This window comes from Schistocerca cancellata, chromosome 6 (assembly GCF_023864275.1).
Source record: "Schistocerca cancellata isolate TAMUIC-IGC-003103 chromosome 6, iqSchCanc2.1, whole genome shotgun sequence".
NCBI lineage: Eukaryota > Metazoa > Arthropoda > Insecta > Orthoptera > Acrididae > Schistocerca > Schistocerca cancellata.
In genome coordinates, this window is record NC_064631.1 from 485,141,014 (window position 1) to 485,163,807 (window position 22,794).

Consider the following 22,794-nt stretch of genomic DNA (forward strand, 5'->3'; position numbering starts at 1 on the left):
AAGGTGGTGGAAAAAACCACTGCAATTCCACTGGAGGATGACATTGCCTGCTGCAGAAAAAGACATGAAGGGACCGAGGAGGCAGATTACGCCACTGGGTCATTGACCATCACTGAAGGAGAGCCTGAATCCAGAATCAGTGCATCTGAGGTAGGGGCGAGATTGAGATCATCGGGGGACACCAAAGTCTGCAAATCATCCTCAGACTCAGAAATGGTAGGAACAGGGCTGCACAGAGGCAGCCTGAAACTCGCCAGCCTTACCCAGCCTATTCTTCTTCTTCTTCTTCTCCTCCTCGCACTGCTCCTTAGGAGCGACCTGGGAGGGAGACTCAGAAGGAGCATCAGGGACAGACAAAGAGTGGGAAACTCTTTGATCTGCTGTTCATGGCTCCTTGAGCTACTGACTGATGTCAGCTGTTGCGCTGGAGGAGGCCTTAGAAGGGACCCTTTCCGCGTGAGAGAAGCTGAAGGAGGCTGGCTTACCTCCGGTGGAGGGGGGTCCGATATCTCTGTCAGTTTGGGGGGTTGGTCTCCCAAAGTAGGTAGCTTGGGAGCACCAGAAGAAACAGCGTCCCCCATCACAGACACAGGGGAAGAGTCAGGACAGCCCTGTGGGCCCACTGGAGGCTTAACAACAGGCTTCGCCACCGGGGGCAATGAAGTCGCAGTCACAGCATACGATGTAGTCATCTGCACAGGATGAAGTCGTTCATATTTTGTCTTTGCATCCTGATAGGTGAGCCTGTCCACGGTTTTTATTTCCATGATCCGTCACTCCTTATGGAACAGGGCTGTCACTCCTTATGGAGAACAGGGCAGTCAGGCGAACAGGGGGAGTGGTGCTTCCCACAGTTGACACAGGTGAGAGGAGGCACACATGGAGTGCCCGGGGGCAGAGGACAACTGCAATCCCTGCATGTGGCGCTGGAAGTACGATGAGATGACATGTGACCAAACTTCCAACACTTGAAGCACCACATAAACCTAACTAACCTAAGGACATCACACACATCCATGCCCGAGGCAGGATTCAAACCTGCGACCGTAGCGTATCGTACAGGATTTCTCAGATGCACTTCCGTCACTACTGCCAGAATGCACTATGCAGCCCAACTGCTATGTTGCACGTGCATATGACTCTTCTTGGGAACCGTTGAGAAGGTGAGTTGTGAAGTTGGAGATGTTACAGTAAGGTTCATGCAACCTCATGGACCATCCGCGTCCTTCTATTGGCCTGATAATGATGTTTCTTTCTCTCATATTCTGTGTGAAGTTGATATGACACAGCAACAGGCCGTACTTATTCTCTGAGCAAAGAGTCCTCACAGTTGGTGGAAGAAAAGTGGTTTTCACACAAAAAAAATATTACCTAAGCATCAAAGTGTCTTGTCATGTGTAGTTCTGAATCAATTTGAATGCAGATTGCAGCACCAGCATCTTGTGTAGTGTTGACAATATTGGCTTTTGACAAAATGCTTAAATATTATTAACAAAATGCTATGTATTTTTACATTGAGTTAATTTAGTTATGTAAGAAAGTGTTCATGTGTCATGTAATGTATAAGTTGCCCTATATTTTATAATGTGTAATTTTGTTTCATATATTGCAATTTTTGTTCAATTTGTTTTATTTGTATATCACTTTCTAATTTTTTCAGTGTTTTCCAGAAGGGGGCAATTGTTAAAAATATTTTTTCTAATTTAACAAAAAAAATTAAATAAAATTAATTTACAAAAATTTAATTGGACAATTCTATCATGTTTTCGGAAACTACATGTCTGAAAGGATATTCAGGGGAAAAAACTGTAGCATACCACTTTTTGTTTTAAAAACTGCACCCAATTTTCAAATTTTTACAGTTTGCTTTTAAGTAAAGCATTGATCAAACTTTCAGCAATTGCTACCAACAGAATGTATATAAAGCAATAAAAATTGGTAAAAGTTCATGATACTAGATACAAAAGCAGTACACAAAATATCAGTTCACAACTAGATAATGGGTGTCATTGCCTGGATGACTTTACACTGAATGACCCATTTTGATGTTGTTTTGTTTATGAATAAAAATGCCTAGAAAACTGCTGAGTCTTTCTGAATATACTACAAAGTCTCAAGAATCCAAAGAAGATCATGTGGTGATACTTGCTGCAGCTCGAGACCATCATGCTTGAAGTCCCTCTTTGGAAATTCCTTCCTAAAGTGAGGGACAATGTAACTCTAATCGATAGTGTCAGGCATTATCTTGCTCCTCAGAACGCTTCACTCACTAAGACTTAAAGCTACTTCTCTCCAACATAACATCATAGAAGCAGAAATTTTGACAGGAAGTGGCACAGGCGAGAGTTCTTATACTCCAAATACTGTTTATTGCTAACAATTTACCATTTTGCTTTAAACAAGTACAATTCCCAGTCAACATATATTACGCCGTGACCCTAAACAAAGCACAAGGCCAGATGCTGTGAGTTGTGGGTGTGAACCTTAGTGTTAGTTGTTTTACGCACAGCCAGCTCTATGTGGCTCTCTCCCATGTTAGTGTAGCAAACAAGCTCTTCGTTCATGTCCCCACTCATACTACTTCAAATGTCATACACAAAGCACTTTTATAATTCAAAACTTAACTCCAAACATACAAAGTCTGAGGCACAGCTATTAATAAATACCCGGGCAATGCCTGGTTTCCAAGCTAGTTTCATAAAAAATCTAAATATGAAGTGAATATACTGGACATGACTGGTACAAACTATTCAGCTGAAAGATGCGTAGCACGGATGAAAAGTACAAGTGTCTCATAAAGTTTTGAACTCTGTCAGAATATTGCATATGCATGGATTCTTCAGCAATTACAGGGAAAGTTACTAGCCACAAGCAGTTTTTGCAGGATTTCAGTGAAGACCTAAGATATGAGCATGAAAAAACAGCTGCAGTGGGACAAATAAAGAAAACGAATCAGGTAGTGGAAAATGTAGGCAGCAGTCCAGAGAGCCAAAATGAAAGAATATGACAGGGTGAAATATTTGACACTTGTGAGAAACCTGTATGTAGGAAATGTGTGGAAATGATCTCAATGCAATACATTGGTTGCCATTCATGACTCATGAACATAAGACACAAAATTTTAAATTAAATTGTATTCTCTTAGCAAAATTAATCCAGTCAGAAATAAGTCATAACTACAAATGAAAATAATGTACAACTTCAGTCTGAATGTTCTTATCACAAAGAAAGGTTTTTGCAGTCAACAACGTGCTGAAAAAGAAAAAAGAATAGATCTGCCACTATAGTAAATTTGAACACTGCTGTGGTTTTAGGTACATGAAAAATCTTATGATTCTAGTATCCAACAATTGAGATTGTTTTAAACTTCTGGACTTTGACATGTCACTGCTACTTGGTAGAGGAATAGTTTGAACACACTGTCCCACACAGCTACTACAACATTTAAAGGGATTATTTTCAATATCTCTAACTCTGGAACCATAATTACCCTTGTGTAGCTGCCAACAGTAGTATCTAGTTTCAATAAATGAATGTATTTCCTAAATCCACACTGAAAACTAATGTGCAATACAAATTTCAATACACAATTTGAGTTTATCCATATACTCCAAACTATCTGCTATTCAGTTAGTGTTGACCACCTTTCAATAACTACTTGCACTGCCACAATAGGTTCAAATGATTTCTTGCTTCAGGAAGATTTTAACAGTTTCTCATGTTAAGTTAAAATTTTTCAATGTTTTCTCTACGGAGGTATAACAAAAAGTAATAGCATTAGGATCCAAAATTATATAACACTGCAAAAATGCTAAAAATAAATAAATAAATCTAACCTACACATGGAAAACTGGTTGTATTGGCTATTCTTTCCTTTCGATGAATGGCAATGCTCATATCTAGAGAGCTCAGTTAGTTAAAAAGGTGAAGTTTCCATTCATATTCCACACCCAGCATCCCATGTGAACTTTGATGTGATTTACTACAACTGTTCTACAACTGGAGATCAAAGAATGGTCATAGTTTCTCAGAAACTTCAATAATTTCATTGGATCCACTGTACAGGTGGAGACACTTACTGCGGTTGAAAAATATTCATAAAAATTTCATTCATTAAGAGCACCGCCCATGAAATAGTGATACAAACAATACAATGAAAATGATCAACTTTTTACGTTGCAGGTTTATGTCTTGATTGAATTATTTATTCATTCATTCTTCTGAATGAAACCAATCTGTAGTACTTTCATTAGTTGAACTAAAGCACTGGTATACAACTCAGTACATATACTGTCGGAGGGCAGCCTTGCCCCTGGAGGTAAGTGAAGTGATCTCAGATCGCAGGGGGTACAACAAAGTATTTTACACATTTATTTAATTACATACTGAATAGACTACTTTTTTCTAGTCACTGAAATTACATTAATATACTACTGTGGATTGAGTTGTTTCAGATGTAATTAATATATAACTAATAATGCTGATGTATTGTTAAGGATACAAAGTTGAGCATAAAAGTTCCGTTGGGGTACATAAAGAAGAAAAGAACACTGCCAAATTTTTGTGACTGACTGCATTCTGTTTTACTGAAAATGTGTGATGTCTGTCCATTAACTGAAATCCATTTGACTCTAGCCCTCACTCATTCCTCCATTAATTTCTATGGAAGTAAATACATTGTGTAGAAAATTATGTTACTAGCAGTGTCTGTGTAAATCTTATGCACACAAACCTGTTTCCATTTTAATGCCTCTGAAAAGTAGCAGGTATAGTAATCATAGTTATGAAGAAGTATTTTTACCATTCATATATTTGGTACTATGTAGTTACTTCAATTTCACAGTTGAGCCTAGACTAGCGATCACTGTAAACAGTGTAACACCACCAAGCTACTGCCTGTGTTCAAGCTGCTCTCCTGGCCGACCAGAAGGCTGGTTGCGCAGCAGGAATGCAAACTGCCAGAGGAGGAGGAGGAGGAGGAGAGAGAAGGGGGATTAATATAAGTAATAACCTTCTGCTTGTATGAAGCGGCTCTCAGCCCATACAGTATCCAATAATTACCTGCTGAGAGCTTCTTAATGTGAAATGGCAAAATGAAGTTTCCCCCCAAAAAACTAATAGTTTTAGAAATATACTTTCTTTCCATCTCATCTTCAAATAAGATACGTTACTCACCTCTAAAAAAAATTTTAAACAATAAAAAAAAAAGTTGGCAACTTTGGTCGTGGTGCATGTATAACTGAAAAGGCTGAAAAAGTTCACAATTGAAATCCTCTAATCAACACATTGAGTAAAAACATTCATACAACATTTTTAAATGAAATCATTCCACTATAGGCTTTTAAAACATTATTTATTGCCACTGCAATTTTGACACAAGGTCATTTTCAAGCACTGTAGAATGCTTAACCCACTCAATAATACAAAGATGCTTCTTTGCCACTTTTGTGAGCCATTTGCCATGACTCCAACATGAAAATTAAACTTGAGTATTTATATCAATATTCCACCAGCTTTATAACATATTATTGTGTGCAACAGCAGATAATCTCACAACAGCATATGCAACTGCTCTTACGAAGTACGTCACAGCTTTACATTATTGGGTGGGTCGCAACATTCCACAATGCTCAAAAATGACCACATGTCAAAATTGGAATCACAAAATCACAATAAATAATGTTTTAACAGCCTAAAATGGAATGATTTCATTTAAAAATTTCATTAAGGTTGTGGACCCAGTCATCAACAAACTTCTGGGTTCACGTAACAGATATCCCCATCGAGATACTTGTGCCAATCATTTCTCTCTCATTAAGTTAAATGACAAACTTGGAGAGTGGGTGAAAAACATTCATATAGCTGACATGGCCACATATGCCAGTTTCATTCAGGTGTTATATCTGATTTGGGGGGGGGGGGGGGGGGGGGGGAGATTGAACAAAAAGCAATCGTCTGGAAAATCAGTTGTTAAAACCACTATTTTGAAAAGCGAACTCTGGGTATAAATCATGGCCTGCAATAATTTTAAGCTATCAGAAAATTTCACTATGGCAAATACCCTAATGCAGAGTGAAAGGTCCATTTTGGACTAATCATGATTATTTTGCACATTTCTGAGGTACAGCACTGATTTTCCTGAAACTGTCCTATAACTTTCCCTGCACTGGACTTTTCCACCCCATACAGTCTTAGCCAGAACAATGTCTGGAAAATGTGAACTGATACTTACTAGTGTAGTGAGAGTGGGAACAGGTGTGCAGTTTAGAATCAGTTCTTGTATAATTCACACTTACGAGAAGCAAAGTTCCTTCCTATGAAATCATCGTCAGTTACTTGACATCCACTGCTGCATACATGCCTATCTAAACTTTTCCACACATTATAGTACTCTACAATAGACATCCATGGCACTCCAACACGTTTTCCCATTTCATCTCCCATCTTCCACTAGGCTGTCATCTCTATTTATTTATATGGAAATCATAAAGAACTCTTTCATCTACTTACCATCCATCCATTTGCCTACATGCCCCATTCAACTCCATTTTCTTTACTGGCATAGTTAACTCTTATGCCTATGTCTTTGTTGGCTGTTCCGCTTGTTTGATTTTCTGCCAACATGCACCTCCCTGTTGTTCACATAACAACATTCGGTTTGTTAATGCTTTTCAAATTAAAGTTAGTATCTCACTGCCATTAGGCAATACTGGTAACCTACTTGCAAATTTACTCTATTAGTTTTACCATCTAAGTGCACTAGAAGTCAGGCATACAGTGCCATTAGCAAAATTAAAGTGCTTCAGATATGTTCAGTTAACACACATTTATCCTTTCAGGTTTACGGAAGTACAAAATTCATATGTAACTGCTGAGAATACTTTTGGTGATATGGAATCAACTTGCCTGACTCCAGTTTCATTTCTGAATTTCTCACTGTGCTGATGAAGTCTAATGAAAGTTGCAGTATTGATGTAAATATTCTTCAGAAAACCGACTTAAGTTGAACACATGTCTTGTTTCTCAATGTCTGTAAAGATTTACTTCAAACTGAGTGAAAAAATTTCATAAAATCTATGAATCACAGACAAAGTGGCAATTCACATGCATTGCTCCATTCTGTAGTTTGATCATGACATGAAAATTGTCCATCTGTGCTATATTCACTTTGTAAGCCATTTCACTCCTTTACCTGATTAAAACACAGTGTTTGTTGGGGTACAAAAAAGTAAAGCACTCATAGTAAAAGCTGACATAGGAAATTCTTCAATCGTAATGCATGAAAGAGAATACATAGATAACACCTTGATTTTTTTTCATAGCAACAATATTACTGAAATAAAGTCAGACCCTACAATAAAATTCCAAACTAAACTCCGAAAGCTACTACAAAACTGTAGCTTTTTACTGAACAAATATGAAATACATAACTGCATAGCAATGAATCCCTCAGCACCAAAACTGCGTTCACAGCCAAAGGTTCATAAAGAAAATTGTCCCATTCTCCCGATTGTTAACTCAAGAAACAGCCCTGTATACTTCATAAGCCGTAAACTAAAAGACCTCATTACCAAATACTATACATCTGAAAATAACTACACCATACATAACACACATGAACTCATAAGCTTAATTAAAGACATCCACATCCCACCAATAGCTAAATTAGCATTACTAAACATAGTCAACCTATACACGAACATCCCTGTCAAAGAGACTATTAACATTATAAGAAACAATCTGCTTAAATATAAGAAAATTAGTATTGCAGAGATCTGTGAACTCAGAGAAATACTTTCACTTATTCTAGAGCATAATTACTTTAGCTTCAACAACAAACTGTACCAACAACATGATGGTTTGGCAATGGGAAGTAGCTTAGCTGGGATATTGGCTGACATTTACATCAACCATATACAACAAAAATTCTTCTCAACCAACCAGCACGTCTCAAACAAAATAATCTACTACAGAAGATATGTTGATGATATAATCTTGCTTTTTGATGGTACAAGCAATGAAATAGATACGTTAACAGCAGATCTAAGCAAAATGTACAAAAATATTAAATTCACAGTTGAACATGAAACTAATAAAAGCATTAACTTTCTTGACCTGAAGATTTGCAATAGTAACAATAAACATCAATTTACCAGAAAACCTACCACCAAAGATGTCAGTATTGACAACTCATCTTGCCACCCCCACCAACAAAAAATGGCATATTTCAGAACGATGCTACACCGAACTAAAAAAGTACCAGTGAGTGACACAGACCAACAAAATGAAATCAGTATAATTAAAACAGTTGCTCATAATAATGGATATAAACCCATAATAATAAAAAAACTCCACAACAAAATGCAGACAAAAACCACAGATCCACTTCACAGCAGTCACTTCAAGCAAAATCAGTGTGCCACAGAAGCCAAACCTAAATATGCTACTCTCCCATACATAGGCCCACTATCATACCAAATAGCAAACTTATTTAAAAAGAAAAATATCACAATCAGCTTTTCTACAAATAATAAATTACAACAAAAAGTAATCCCTGATGTAAATACCTCCAAGAGTCCCTACCGTAAATCGGGAATATACAAACTCAAAATTCTACATTGGACACACAGGAAGAAGTTTTGAAATTAGATACAAAGAACACATTGATGCTTTAAGACTTGGAAACTTGAACAAATCTGCATTTGCAGCCCATATTGCTGAAGAAAACCATTTAGTGAGAAACACTGAGAACAGCTTAAAAATTTTACATCTACCAGAAAAAGGAGCCACCATGAATACATTAGAAGAAATAGAAATACACACACACAAAAACACCACCCCAGACTATATCCTTAATGAACAAACAGAGTTAGCTAACAGCCCTTTCCTGAAAATTTTCCTAAAATTATTTTCCAACCTCCATAGCAAATAATATTAGTACGCCTATCTGCAGATCAAGTAGCAAATTTATATGTTACTATACTTCTCATGATGCTAAATTTACTTAAATAATGTACTATTTTACCTACAGAGTACTAAAAAAAACTTTATAATTAATGCTACAGTATCAACTCAAAAAATCAATGTCTCTGTACTAGTGTAAAATGTATTTCAGTTGCGTAAGTGAAAATATGATCCTTTCCAAACATAGGACATCTTCAAATGTTACGATATATCATAGCATCTTTGATACTCATAAGTTTGTAAGCTCTTGGTATGTATCTAAACATGTGGTGCATGGTAGAAATCTTCTCAGTGACAAATCTAAAGTGTTCAGTGAGAAAAATTTACGTGTGCAACAATAAGAATGCAGTGGAAATGTATTCACATCTGTTGGACGAATGTTATAAAAACAAACACTCCAAACTGACATTTCATGCAAGTCACATGCAACGAAAATCTGTAACGCAACCATCTTTGTGTGGCGTGCTTATAATCATGTATTATTTATATTTTAGGACAATTAATCTGTAAAAAACACACCACATGTTATAAGGAAAGCGTGTAAACCATCTGACGATGAATCACAACGTTTCGAAACCGGTAACGGTACCCTTTGAATAAAGGAACTGAAAGTAAATTTGTGGCTGGTTGCTGTCCCAACACAATCAACATTTGCCTTCACTGGTCTGTGAAGTAATGGAAGAAATATTGTGTAGAACAATGTCCAGGAAGAAATTATACAACTCCTGCCTCCAATGTATAAAAACTTGAAGCTAAACATTGTGGTGATGTAAAAACAGTTCAAAGTTACATGTCTGGAATTTTGTAATGTACAGCAGTTGCTGTCCATAGTCTTTGGTGGACCACATATTACATGTCACTCTACAAGGGTAATCCAGAAAATGACTGAGCACCTCCATCATTTGTTTAAGTATTTGTTGTATCTGCCTACACGGTTTTAGAATTGCCATATCATATTCAGCTACTGACAGTCCAGTAAGACAGTTCGTTACTGTGGCATGACTTCCAAAATGTTTACCACTTAGGGTTAGTTTGACCTGTGTGGAAAGGTGAAAACTGCTAAGGGCAATATCTGTACTGCAGGGTAGGTGACCAAAATATTCCCATCCAAATTAATTCAGCAAGGCTCTGGTTACAACAGCAGTAGCAGCACAAGGGCAGGCATTGTAGTGAAGAAGCACAATATTTCAAGAAAGCATTCTATGCCTATGATTTTGGATTTCTCCCATTTGTTTTCCTTACAATATTAATCTGCATTTATTGTACAGTCTTTTGGCATTAAATTCACCAAGAGGACTCCCTGAGGATTCCAGAAACTTGTTGCCATTATTTTTCATGTTGACAGAGTTAGTTTGAATTTTGGAAGTTTTTTCAGTTCATAGAGAATGATATTACTTGACTGATAGGCCTCTGAGGTGAGGTAAAACATCCACAACAATTTGAGCAAAAAAGTCATTCCAATCCACTTGGTACTGCGCCATAAAACATCATCAGTGCTGCAGCTATTCCATGTATTTTGTGTTGGCCACACAGTTTCCAGGAAAACCATATGCAAATATTTTGTTGCTAAAAAGTATGGACCTAAGTTTCACCAAGCAAAGAATGAGAGACTCTTGGAAAGGAATGTGTAGCTTGTCTAGAGTTAAGTGCCTAACTTCCAAAATTTTGTTCTTCATTTTATTCTCCAAACAGTGACGAGACAGAGAGTTATCCAATTCAAGTTCCATCATACCAATTTCTCTGTCAACTGTTGAACATTTCACATCACTTCCTCATATTTCTTTTGTTCATTACTTTATAAACAAACATTTCCTTTGATTAATAGTAACTTTTTGCAGGCTTCAGATGCAGAGTATACAAAAATCAAACAATATCTGTGACCTTACAATTGATGGGATTTTGCATCACACAGTTCATTTTAAGCAATCACATAATAAACAACTATCCACAGGTCACATATTTTTTAACTTATTATCAATAGTTTTGTTCCGACAACAAGGGCATCTTCAGATGTTCACTGCTGATGACAGCGTGTCAAAAGTTCACAACTAAGACCTAGACTGTCATCAAACAGTAAGAGGAGCATATTGGATGCATTATGATTACTGCTAGCTCCTGCAGCTTGTAGTAAACATTGCACATCAAATTTACACCACTTAGTGCCTGACGATGTCACTGAGTATAGCTGTGAAATCTAACACATTGCCATCAAGAGATGACTTCAGTTGGCAAAGCAAAACTAGTAACAAAAAACTGAGTAAAGTTACCTGTGGTAGTTTGCCCTCACATTAATTCCTAACAGTCAGTGTGCTCCCTGCAGCTGATGCCTGGATTCATTAACAACTGGTTTTGACTGACACTTGTACAAAACTAATAGAAATCTGCATAGCAATCTGTCACAACTTCCCAGATTATTCCTGTACATCTCTTGCTCTTGCATGACTTTTATTTTGTAATTTCTTAGTACTGCATCAGTAACGTATTTGTAACCCCAAAGGGACTATTTCATTGAACACAAAGAGTCTGTACTTTTTCTTTAAGTCATTTGGTTATTTTGCTTCAATTTATCAATCTGTGCTCTAAAAAGACTTCCAAGTGAAACAACATCAAATTTTTGCTTTAGTTTTTCCTTTCACTGTGGCTCTCTGATGTCTGATGTAAAGTCAGTGTTCACATACTACTATTTCTTTTATGGGAGCACAACTAGCAGTTATCAATATTTCTTAACTGCACATAGAACAAACAATATACAATATGAACATACACACAAATTCTGTCATTGTTTTCTGTGCTTGACAGTTTCAACAATAATATGGCAGGTTTTACTTACCTAATGTGACAGTATATCTCACTGGAGTGGCTATTTTATATAGTGCATAAGCTACAGCAACATATCCCGCACTAGAGTCTCGCAGAGGCTTAATGATTACTTCGCTGAAATTCCAGCTTTCCAGGAGAGATACAACATCAACACCACTGCAAAACAAGGCACAGCTGTTTCAATATGAGATTAATAAGTAATACTACATATCAAACATAAGATCAGTAAATTGAAATGCTACGACGACGATAAGATGCATTTATCTTAACAATGCTGATGAAATAAAGAAAAAGCTTCATTGATTTCAATAAATGTGTAGTGCAATCAGATAATGTTGAAGGATATGGTTAGAGAAGAGACTCTTCTTATGAGACTAAGGTTGTGTCAACATTGATGTATGGAAGCGTGATGTGGGTGAATAAAATCATTGAAAACAAAATGTGACCATCTAAAATGCAATTTTCTGATTGGTAAAAGCATCAATACTATCAAATAGTTAATGAAATTCACAGTATGTCACCCCAGTTGCAGGCAGCCTACCTAACACTTCCAGCGGCAACAAAAATTTGAGTTTAAATATTTCATAGAGCTACTGAACAAATTTAAAAAATTAAAATGGTGCCACAACCTACTCATTGAGAGCTATAAGCTTATGTTAAACTTTAAAAAAAGTCAGTCAAATATTGCAGTTAGAAACTATGAATAAGTCTTGAGGCAGTGTAATTTATGGTGTGCAAATTATCTGTCTATGTTCATCCAGTATTTGAGAATGACAGGATCTATCAATTTCCAACAAAGTTTAAACATAATTTCAAACCTCTTCAAAATTTCTTCTTGCTTGCAGGCTTAAAGTTAAATTTTAACCCACTAACTTATTCGTAAAGTAATCGTACATTCAAACCTGTTTTATGACATGGGCATTCAATTCTTTAAAGAATGAGGGTTTACTGGTACTGTCTAAAAGATAAAATCACAATGAAGAGATATGGCAGTAATTAATTACTGTATCCCCAAATTCAAGAATAGTTATTTTTTCCCAAAATGTTGTGCCCAGAAGTAAGGGAGGTTGTCTTGCATTCGCGGCATATGATGTGGAGTTTCTTTTCTTTACCGAATACAGCCTCAAGCTTCCATTAAGCTGTAACTCTAGTCTCTGCTGCTCCTACCACTTTAAATTTGAATGTATGCATGCGCTTTGAGCATTGTTATATGACTAGCTGTAGTTTGACTTTGAAGATCCCACTTATAAACTGCATAGTAAAGTGTGTAATGGATCGTGGTGTGGAAGAACATGGGTTAACTACATTTAGCGGGTCGCAGGGGCTGTTATGATGCAAAATTTCAAAATCGTGGTTGTTTGGCATGCAGAAGCAACAAACAATCGTGCAGCTTTGAGGACGTATGGAGTGACAGAAGCCAGAAGCCAACATTTGGAGGTGGTGTAAAAACAAAGGATGTCTGAAACTTGCAAAGTCAACAAGGAAAGCTTTCAGTGACCCACAGAGTGAAGGTTTTGAAAGTATTGAAATCGAAGGAGTTACATTTGACATGAGATACATAGAGAAAGAATGGCAACTTCCCTCCATGTCATACAAAATAAAGCACTTGAATTGGCACAGGAATGTGGTGTCCAATTTAAAGTCAACTGTGGGTGGTGCACAAGTATGATGCAACTGCAATGGACACATGTTATGACGTCAAACATCCCTTGCTCAGTGTCTACCAGCATCATATGTGGAACAATTATCAAAGTATCAGCGACATGGTGTAAGACTGAGAAAGGTGCTTCTCAGAAACCCTGATGAGACTCCCATTCACTTCTACATGCCATACTGTACAACAGTTGAAGAGAAAGGCACTATATGTGTACTGGTTCGTACTATGGGCAATAAGAAATTGAGAATCACTTTGACAATGCGTGTGCTTGCCAATGGAACAAAGATATGACCCTACATCATCCTCAATCATTAAAACTATGCCAAAGGAAAAGCTGCTGCCTGGTGTCATATTTTGTTGCAACAGAAAAGGATGAATGACCACTGGGATGGTTATAGATTGGCTCTGTATAGTCTGGAGCAGAAGGCCAGAGCCTCTTCTAAAGAATCGTGGGTTGTTGATCCTTGATGCTTCCAAGTGGTATCCGACATCTTGCATAGATATCATCCTACTGGAAGGAGAGAACTTGGTTGACCCATGAAGAATTAGTAGGTAAGCTAAGGTTGCAACAGGCTAATAGCCTAACCCTGGAAGAGGAAGTAAGTAACAATTAGCTGCAACAAACATAATCTATAGATGAGTATATGAATAAGATAACAGGGTAAATGCAGCATTACTACCAGGCACTTGGTCACACTTCCATTATGGTCTGTATCAAAAACACCGTAGGACAAGTGTAAATAGCAAGATTAACCGTAAAACATGAAACTTAAAAAATGCAAATGGCAATATTGTTTGGATGAGGATCTTGTTAACTGACAGTAGGTAGGCTGTAACACTGTTCTTACACAAAATGTTACGGGAATGAAAAGAGCTAAAGTTGGTTAATTCCATGCCACTAAATTTGAAACTGACATTACAATTCACATGCTATTCTCGTTTTCAAACTGCAGCCATTACCTAAAATTACGCATTTTTGTCACTAAATAAAGAGTACACAATTGGCTGCACTGCATGAGCATGTCATCATTCTCACAGGACAGTATCGTCATGTGATCAGGTACATCCGCACATACGTCCATCACATCTTTCAATGGTTTTGTGGCTGGATAAGAAGCATTGTGGCACATATTATAAATAAAATAGTGGTCTTGTTTCGAAGTGCCTCGAAGTGCTTCTGTGATAATTGGGTTGTGATACCCTTCCAGATGACAAACTACTATTTACAGGCAAGTATAAAGTATCTCATGAATGCATAAATAACCAAACATATGCTTCTTGAAAGTGTCAAATTATGCCTTCTATAATATATTATATTTTGGCTATAACGTAAGAGTGCTGCATAAAAAAATGGGCACCACATGTACGCTGCATTACATATTCATATGACCTGAATGCGTGGATGAATAGAAAAAGTATGCCATACAGCATTTGGAGTCCCCATGATTTGGGGGGAGCACCCCATCCATATTACTTACTGTTATTTCTCAATGGCTCCCCCAAAAAAATAAAGGAATATAAATGAAGAAAAGATCAACAGGTGTATACCGTAACATACCCTCTGCAACTCGCCCTGTATCTTATAATAAATTTCCTGTTCCTGAACCCCCAGAAAATGCCTGTGAGAGCTATGATGAAGATAACTGCGCTTCCATAACTGAATATGAATTGCCATCAATTTCAAGACATGCAAACCTCTTTCCAAGCACATCACCCTTGAATCACAAGATGACATGTTAAAGCTCTCATCACGAATCTAAACTTCCTAAAAATACGGCAGAGCTTCTGGCATCACAGTTACAACAGTGGAAGTATCTACAAGACTTGGCAAAAAAGACAACATTTCATCCTTAAATAAAGAATTTGTGCACTTTTTTTAAAACTGAGGGAGACTTCACATTCTGCAAAGATGTAATTGGTCTGATGTAGGCATTGAATACGAAGCGCAGTCTTGATGAATGGTGACTTTGATGCTTCGAAGACAAGTCTTGAAGTCAACAAGTTCCCTTCTGTTCCTGTAGCATATGCTACAAATACAAAAGAAACATATAAATATGAGAAACATCCCCATAGGATTAGTCTACGTGAGATATCAGTGGAAAATGTGTGGAGATTTTAAAGTTATCATCATTTTATTAGGGATGCAATCTGATTACACCACATACTGTTCTCAGAAATGGTGGCCCATGAGACAGTCATTAAATCCCAGAATGAAAAATGTATTGTACAAACCACTGATACAAAGTTTTGCTTCTAGCACTTCATATAAAACAGGGGCTATGATAAATTTTGTAAAACATTTAGATGCAAATGGTTCTGCAGTCAGTTAATTACGTGAAAAGAATGTTTTGAACAGCTTTCTGGTAAACTTCAAAGCTAAAAATTTCAAAGGACTTTGAGATGATTTGATGTGCTTGCATAAACAGCTCAAGTGTAATAAGTAACTAAAGAATGCGCTTTTTGAAATCACACCAAGGTTCCTTGCCGCCAAATTGTACTGATGGGATTAATGAACATGATGAGTGGTTCCACCATGATATTTCAGTGATTGAGCAAAGATATAAAGAGAAATGGAATGCTGTCACACTAAGTGATTACTGCTGGATGTGAAAGGGGATAGTTTTGGAACACAATACGAAAGACAGACAAAAAAAAGGTTTTTAAGGTAACTGACTCTTTTTCATGTTTACATGTTTTTTCACATATTTTTCATATTTTCAGTGTGATTCACGTATTCAATATCATTATGTCAAAAGCAAGAGCTAATAAATAAATGTAAACATAATTTTTGTTCTGTGCCCCTTAAAACTTACATGAAACTTTTCCTTCACGATAATGTTCAACTTTTGAAAATTTGTAGGACAGCGTAAGGGGTGTAGAACTTGCCACACAACAATCTGAAGCACTGAGAAAAAATGGGAGGTATATCTTAAATATACTTATATGGACAGACACCATTGATGACCTGCAGCCGTCTACAATGAAATTAGAATTATATTAATACTGTCAGCTGCGCACGGGCTTTGATATAGATCAATGGGGACAGGTGAAAATGTGTGCCCCAACCGGGACGCGAACCCAGGATCTCCTGCTTACATGGCAGACGCTCTATCCATCTGAGCCATTAAGGACACAGATGAATAGCGCGACTGCAGGAACTATCTCGCGCACGCCTCCCGCAAGACTCACATTCTCACCTTGTATGTCCACACACTACATTCGTAGTGTCTCACCCCAACACACTCATTACTCATGGAATGACATTCTTCCAAGTCCCGTAAGAGTTCAGGGAATATGTGTGCATCCGCACAGAAGGAGGAGGTCATGGCTGGTATCGCCAGAACTATTTACTTATATGGATACGGTGTCTGTTCTTTCGGACATGTTGAACTCTTGTGCAGCAAAATTACTTGCTATCAATTCAAGTGGTGACAACACATGCTTGTTTCCTGTAATAGGTGATAAATTGAAGGTGCACTTTGCTGTCTGTGCCCTCATGTAACAGACATGAAAACCTTCAATAAAGACAATTGGTCAAAAATAAAAATATCTGAGACTCTATGTGGTGTCACCGCCAGACACCACACTTGCTAGGTGGTAGCTTTTAAATCGGCCGCGGTCCGCTAGTATACGACAGACACGCGTGTCGCCACTGTCAGTAATTGCAGACCGAGCCCCACCACACGGCAGGTCTAGAGAGACGTACTAGCACTCGCCCCAGTTGTACAGCCGACGTTGCTAGCCATGAGAATTACAATAGTTAGCATAGCCTTCAGCTACATTTGCTACGACCTAGCAAGGCGCCGTATTCAATTGCTATAATACTTCTGTGTCATCAAGAGCAATGTTCTACAAATGTGAATTAAAGTTAAGTATTCCAGAAGCTACGTACTTTTCTTTATAGCATTCATTACGTATCCTGTTTCAGACCTCACGCCAGCCTGCGTGAGCTTATAGCGTGCATTTCGGTCTCCTCAAACAAAACAGTGTTGGCACTTCTGCCAACACTTCATTCTAGCATCTGCTGAAACAATGTCACTACGAAGATTCAAGGCTATATCTAGGTATCTGCACTTTGCTATCAATTGACTAAAACATAACATTATAAACTGTGGAATGTAAAACTAGTTATTTCACAATTGATCAACAGATTTCAAGTAGTATTGTTCCTGGCAAAAATGTCAACATCAATGAATGCTTGATGAACTTCAGTGGCAGACTTCCATATGTTCAATATAATCCATTAAAGAGAGCTCAGTTTGCGTAAGCATATATGATGTTTATGCTCGTCAAAGAATGGGTAATGTTATAATCTGAAGACATATACTATAAAAGAGGAAGAGAATGGTGATGTGGCTGTCACATTCCCATCAATAGAAAAGATTTTGCTCGAATTCTGAGAGACTGTTGGGGCACTGGAGAACTATTTACATGGACAAAATGGTACAGCTCTCCCAACTTGTCCAGGGAATTGCTAGAAAGTAGCAATCACGCTGTCAGGGCTGAGAGACCAATGAAGAAAAAATTGCCACCCTTGTCCAGAGGAACTAACCTGAGAAAGGGTGAACTAACATTCATATCATTGAACAATGTTCTTACAGTGAAATGAGCTAGTGAGAAATTATTTTTTTTTTTTTTACAAGTCAAGAATGAGTGCAGTTGCATACGCGACTAGCATCTGTCCTCATATCCACTTATGAGAAGGTACATCAAGTGGTGTAAGGAAACAGACTGCCATATGAAAGTGTAATTTATCACATGCTGAACCCAGCACCCAAGAGGATGAGGTCAACAACGTTCCAGCTAAATGGGGTAGAGCAGCTTTTGAAGAATTTAACTATCCCTACACTTTGTATAGTATAACTGAACAAGGCAGAAAATCCACAAAGGCTTCAAGCCAAAAGATGGGGATATCTTCAAATGAAAATAACACTGTTCAGGAAAGTGCAAAGTTTCTTATGATTGAGGGTGCCATGGAGAAACCTGTTTTGAATGCAATACATGTAGACTTGGCCTACATATGGACAATCGTTTCATGATACAGGACGCACAACTAAACTAAGTGTGAATATTTATGATGAATGCATAACACTTCAGGGAGTACCACAAAAATCATGAGATACCTCCTAATACAGTGTTGGACTTCCTTTTGCCCAGCATAGTGCAGCAGTCTGACGTGTGATTGTAAAAGCCGTCGCAGGAGATTAGAGCAGCAGTTTCCCGCCATGTGGCTGGCGGTTGCTATGGGGCCATGGCAAGTGGCTAGCTTGTATGCGGCGTTGGAAAAATCCGTGTGGACACTTGGCAGGGGCGCATATGGCCGTGTTTGTGCTCTTGGAGAAATTTATAAGCCACAGAAAAATTAATGAAAACAGAACTAAGAGTGACATGAAGGTGCGAGTTGGCACTCATGGACAGAAAAATATGTAAAGCTAAATTATCTAGATGTGGCACAAAAATATGCAATAGTTTAAAAGTTACTGTTGCCTACAAAACTGTAACCTTATGAAAGTTCAAAAGCTAATATTTCGGCAATGCTTTGGCCGAATGATATAAACAAAGTCCCTACGGATGCGACTAGTAGAGCTGCATCGAGCAATCATAGCTGATTTAGCAGTATCTAGACCATTTTTGAATGAGAGGTCAGAATATAGGTTTCAACTGAGAGAAACTGTGTTTTCGGTAAGAAATAAATTTGAAGAGACAAAACCAGCGGCAGCATTCTAAAGTTTAAAGACATAATTAAGTATCAAAAATTCAGGAAAAGCAATATCATGCCACAAGAACATTATCTGTGAAAAATGATGGCAGGTACAGAAAATTTTCCATTTTTTCAATGTATAATAAATGTTTTTGTGTTTAGTTTTTAGTTTTACAATATTTGTAATTACTTTTGTCAAACATTGTTTTGAGTTTGACAGCCATTTCGAGGGTGCATAGGGCGGCCATCTTTGGTGACAGGGGACTTGGTTCTGAGCAACGCTAAGAGCTGGACATGCCGTGCATCTGGGGGTAGTAGTGGGTTGGTAGCCACATTCGAAAGCGATAATGTTCAGAGCAATATAGTGGTTTAGGACAGCAGAAAAGAGTGTATTTTGTGATTTGTGAACAGACTGTTGAGTACCGTGATCGCGACATATGAATTTTATTGTGAAGTGTTGGAGCATCAGTTGTTAAAGGCTGCCCTTACGAAAAAGCCCCTCAAACTGCATTTTAAGTGTTTAGTGACTATATTGAAGAAAAATAAACTACTTGTTCAAATTATAAATCAGCACGAGTGACTCAATATTTTAAATCTCACCACATTACTTGCCTGCATTGTTTTATTATATTTTATTTCAGCTTAAAAACTGAGTTTATGACAGGTGTGAGATGGCACCCTATGACGAAAAATGTAGCCAAACACTGAGACCAGCCACATCTCTGGGCCACTCAAATAAGTAGAGTGTAACAAACATATAAAGGATGAATCAAAATTTACACACTCGGGCTTCGCAACGCGACTCCTCGCATGCCAGCAACAAAAAACATCTCTTTCAAAATTTCATCTGGCGAGTACAACCAGCAGAAAAAGGATGTTAAAGACTGGCAATCTGGCAACACAGTAGTCACATGAATGGTAACTTCCTCTGCCAGCACATATTACTCATGCTGTACAGTTGGTGCAGCGGATAGAGTTTTGGGTTAGCATGTAGGAGGTCGAGGGTTCGATCCTGGGTTGGAGTACATTGTTTTTATTTGATAATTTCATTCTGAAATTTCAGGTTGTAATATGCACCGTTCCTTAGATCATATGTATCCCAAATTTATAACATTTTGTAAGGCTGAACATAACAAATATGTGGTTACACATACAAGAAGTAGACAGCTGAGACAAATGACCTGCCATAGGACAGAATAACTACAAAAACAATATCAATTTCAAGGTGCTAAAAATGATAGCACAGTACAATAACACAACTTCTACTTGCCATTTATACTTCAAGTAATATGAGTGCTCTGATGTTGCACATTAGCATCAAGTGACAATAATAATGTCCTTATTAATGACCACATGACCATCACAACACAATACGTTGTCCTCTGAACAACAGATGCTCAAAGCAACCTCCCTGCATGTTGAAACATTGCACAACCCGCCGGATCATACAGCTCTGGACCCTTCGCAGCAAAGCTGCCCACAGTAACAAGAGCAGCACGAACACATGCTACTAATTATTCCACATTCGTCTGCGGAGTAGAGTACACTTGCTCCTTCAGGTGTCCCCAGAGGAAGAAATCCAGGGGATTTAGCCATGTAGTGGAACACCTTCCAGCGCATCGGGCAGATTGTTTGAGAAGAATGCATGATACCTCTGTGCAGTCAACTGGTCAGGCAACATGAAGGGGCCCAAACATCTATCACCCAATATTCTGGCCCAGACGTTGACGCCAAAGCAAACTTGATATCCGTGGCTGCGGGTGGCATGTGGGTTAACCTCACACCAATGGTGGGCATTGTGCATACTGAAGACACCATCACGAGGAAATGTTGCTTCATCCAACCATACAGTGTTCCTGAAGTCATCATTGGCTTGTTGTAGGAACCATTTACAGAATTGCATTTGCTGGCGGCAATCGGCAGGACGCAGATGTTGCATGAAAGCATAATGATAGGGGTGCAGTTGAGGCTCGTACAGCATATTAACAACCATGCACTGCGAGACACGCAGCTGCCTTGCTAAGCTTCATGTACTTCGCTGAGGTTCTTGGTGTATGACCTCCAGAATAGCTTCCTCAGTAGCTGCAGTACGGCGAGTCCATGGACGACCTCTGTCAATTGATGGTGGAAGGAGATAACCTGACTCCCAAAGGCACAGCCCCAGATGACAAAACACTTTTATTTGGATGATGTCAATGAAGATATCTAGCAGCATATTCACAAGCAGCAACACTAGCCCGGTTATCAGATGCATCGAGGACCAGAGGCATATCTATATATTCATCATTTGTGTATGCGTTACATCTGCCACACTGGTTTAGAGGTTTGCAATGAGAAAATTCGATGCGTGTACACATATACATGAGATTCTGTCACAGGTGTGCTACACCGCTCTCAACTAGTCCCTGTCTGGAGGACAGGGCATACAGTATAAACAAGCCATCAGTCCTGTGCACTGTTCCACCTAATGCGCATTACCCTCTCGCAGGTATTGTTCTACATGATTATCCCGACACCACCAATTGTGAAATGTTCAGTTTCGAATTACACTGTTTCCCTAACGGTAATAGATGTGAAGTTTCCACAATCCCATCGACAGAATAATAATAATAATAATAATAATAATAATGATAGATTGAGATACATACCAAACAGTATGCGGTTACCAGTGTTGAAAGGCATAATTAGTGGGACCATGGTGATAACTCATAGAAACAGTAACTGAGTTTGGGCATTATCCACAAAGAACGTTGCTAGTCTTACTGGAAACGTAAGGCCCTAACGAAATGTAATTGACCTTAACAAGGCAAGAATAATAGTTGTTACTAATCTACGGGACCATTGGAGGAGGGTACAAAGAAAACAGGTTTCACATCTAGTAGATGAAGTGGTGCGAATAAATTCACACCTGCGACATGGGAAGAGCTTCTTTCAAAGCTGACCAATCTTCCATTTCTACAATTGCAGTATGTAAGTTCAAATGTTTTCTAGAGGACCCGCTACAATTACTGTTGACTATTAAGATGCCAGATACCATACCACTTGGACTGCATTTATGAAATAAAAAACATTTACCCCAACCCAGGATCAAACCATCGACCTCCTGCATGCTAACCCAAAACTCTACCAATTGCACCGACAGTACAGTACAACAAAAATGTACCGACAGAGGTAGTTACCATATGTGTGGTTGCAGTGTTGCCAGATTGCCACACTTTAACATCCTTTTTCTGTCGGATCTACTCGCCGGCCGAAATTTTGTGAGAGACATTTTTTTATTGCTGGTATGTGGGGAGTCATGCTACGAAACCCGAGTGCACGAATTTCGCTTCACCCTGTATATTTCCGTGCTATAGTATGTAGGGGCTCGAGCCAAAGTATTCAAACTTCAATGTGTAGTGCCCAGTATCGTCGTACATGGCATGGACTCAATAAGTCATTGGAAGTCCCCTGGAGAAATGCTGGGCCATGCTGCCTTCACAGCTGTCCATAATTTCCAAAGTGTTGCTGGTGCTGGATTTTGTGCACAAACTGACCTCTCAATTATGTCCCATAAATGTTTGGTGGGATTCATGTCAAGTAACCTGGGTAGCCAAATATTCACTTGAATTGTCCATAATGTTCTTCATACCCAATGCAAATAACAGTGACC

The 22,794-nt window shown here is 38.3% G+C and overlaps 1 protein-coding gene across 2 annotated transcripts in view; it reads right to left on the reverse strand.

The window, feature by feature from the left end:
• The window catches only part of LOC126088607 (uncharacterized protein C18orf19 homolog A), a 51,728-nt gene that overhangs the window by 18,003 nt on the left and 10,931 nt on the right, over nt 1–22,794 (reverse strand). For both annotated transcript variants that reach the window (XM_049906824.1, XM_049906823.1), the window contains exon 3: nt 11,795–11,940. In XM_049906824.1, coding sequence (XP_049762781.1) covers nt 11,795–11,940 — 146 coding nt within the window. The remainder of the gene's footprint in view (nt 1–11,794; nt 11,941–22,794) is intronic.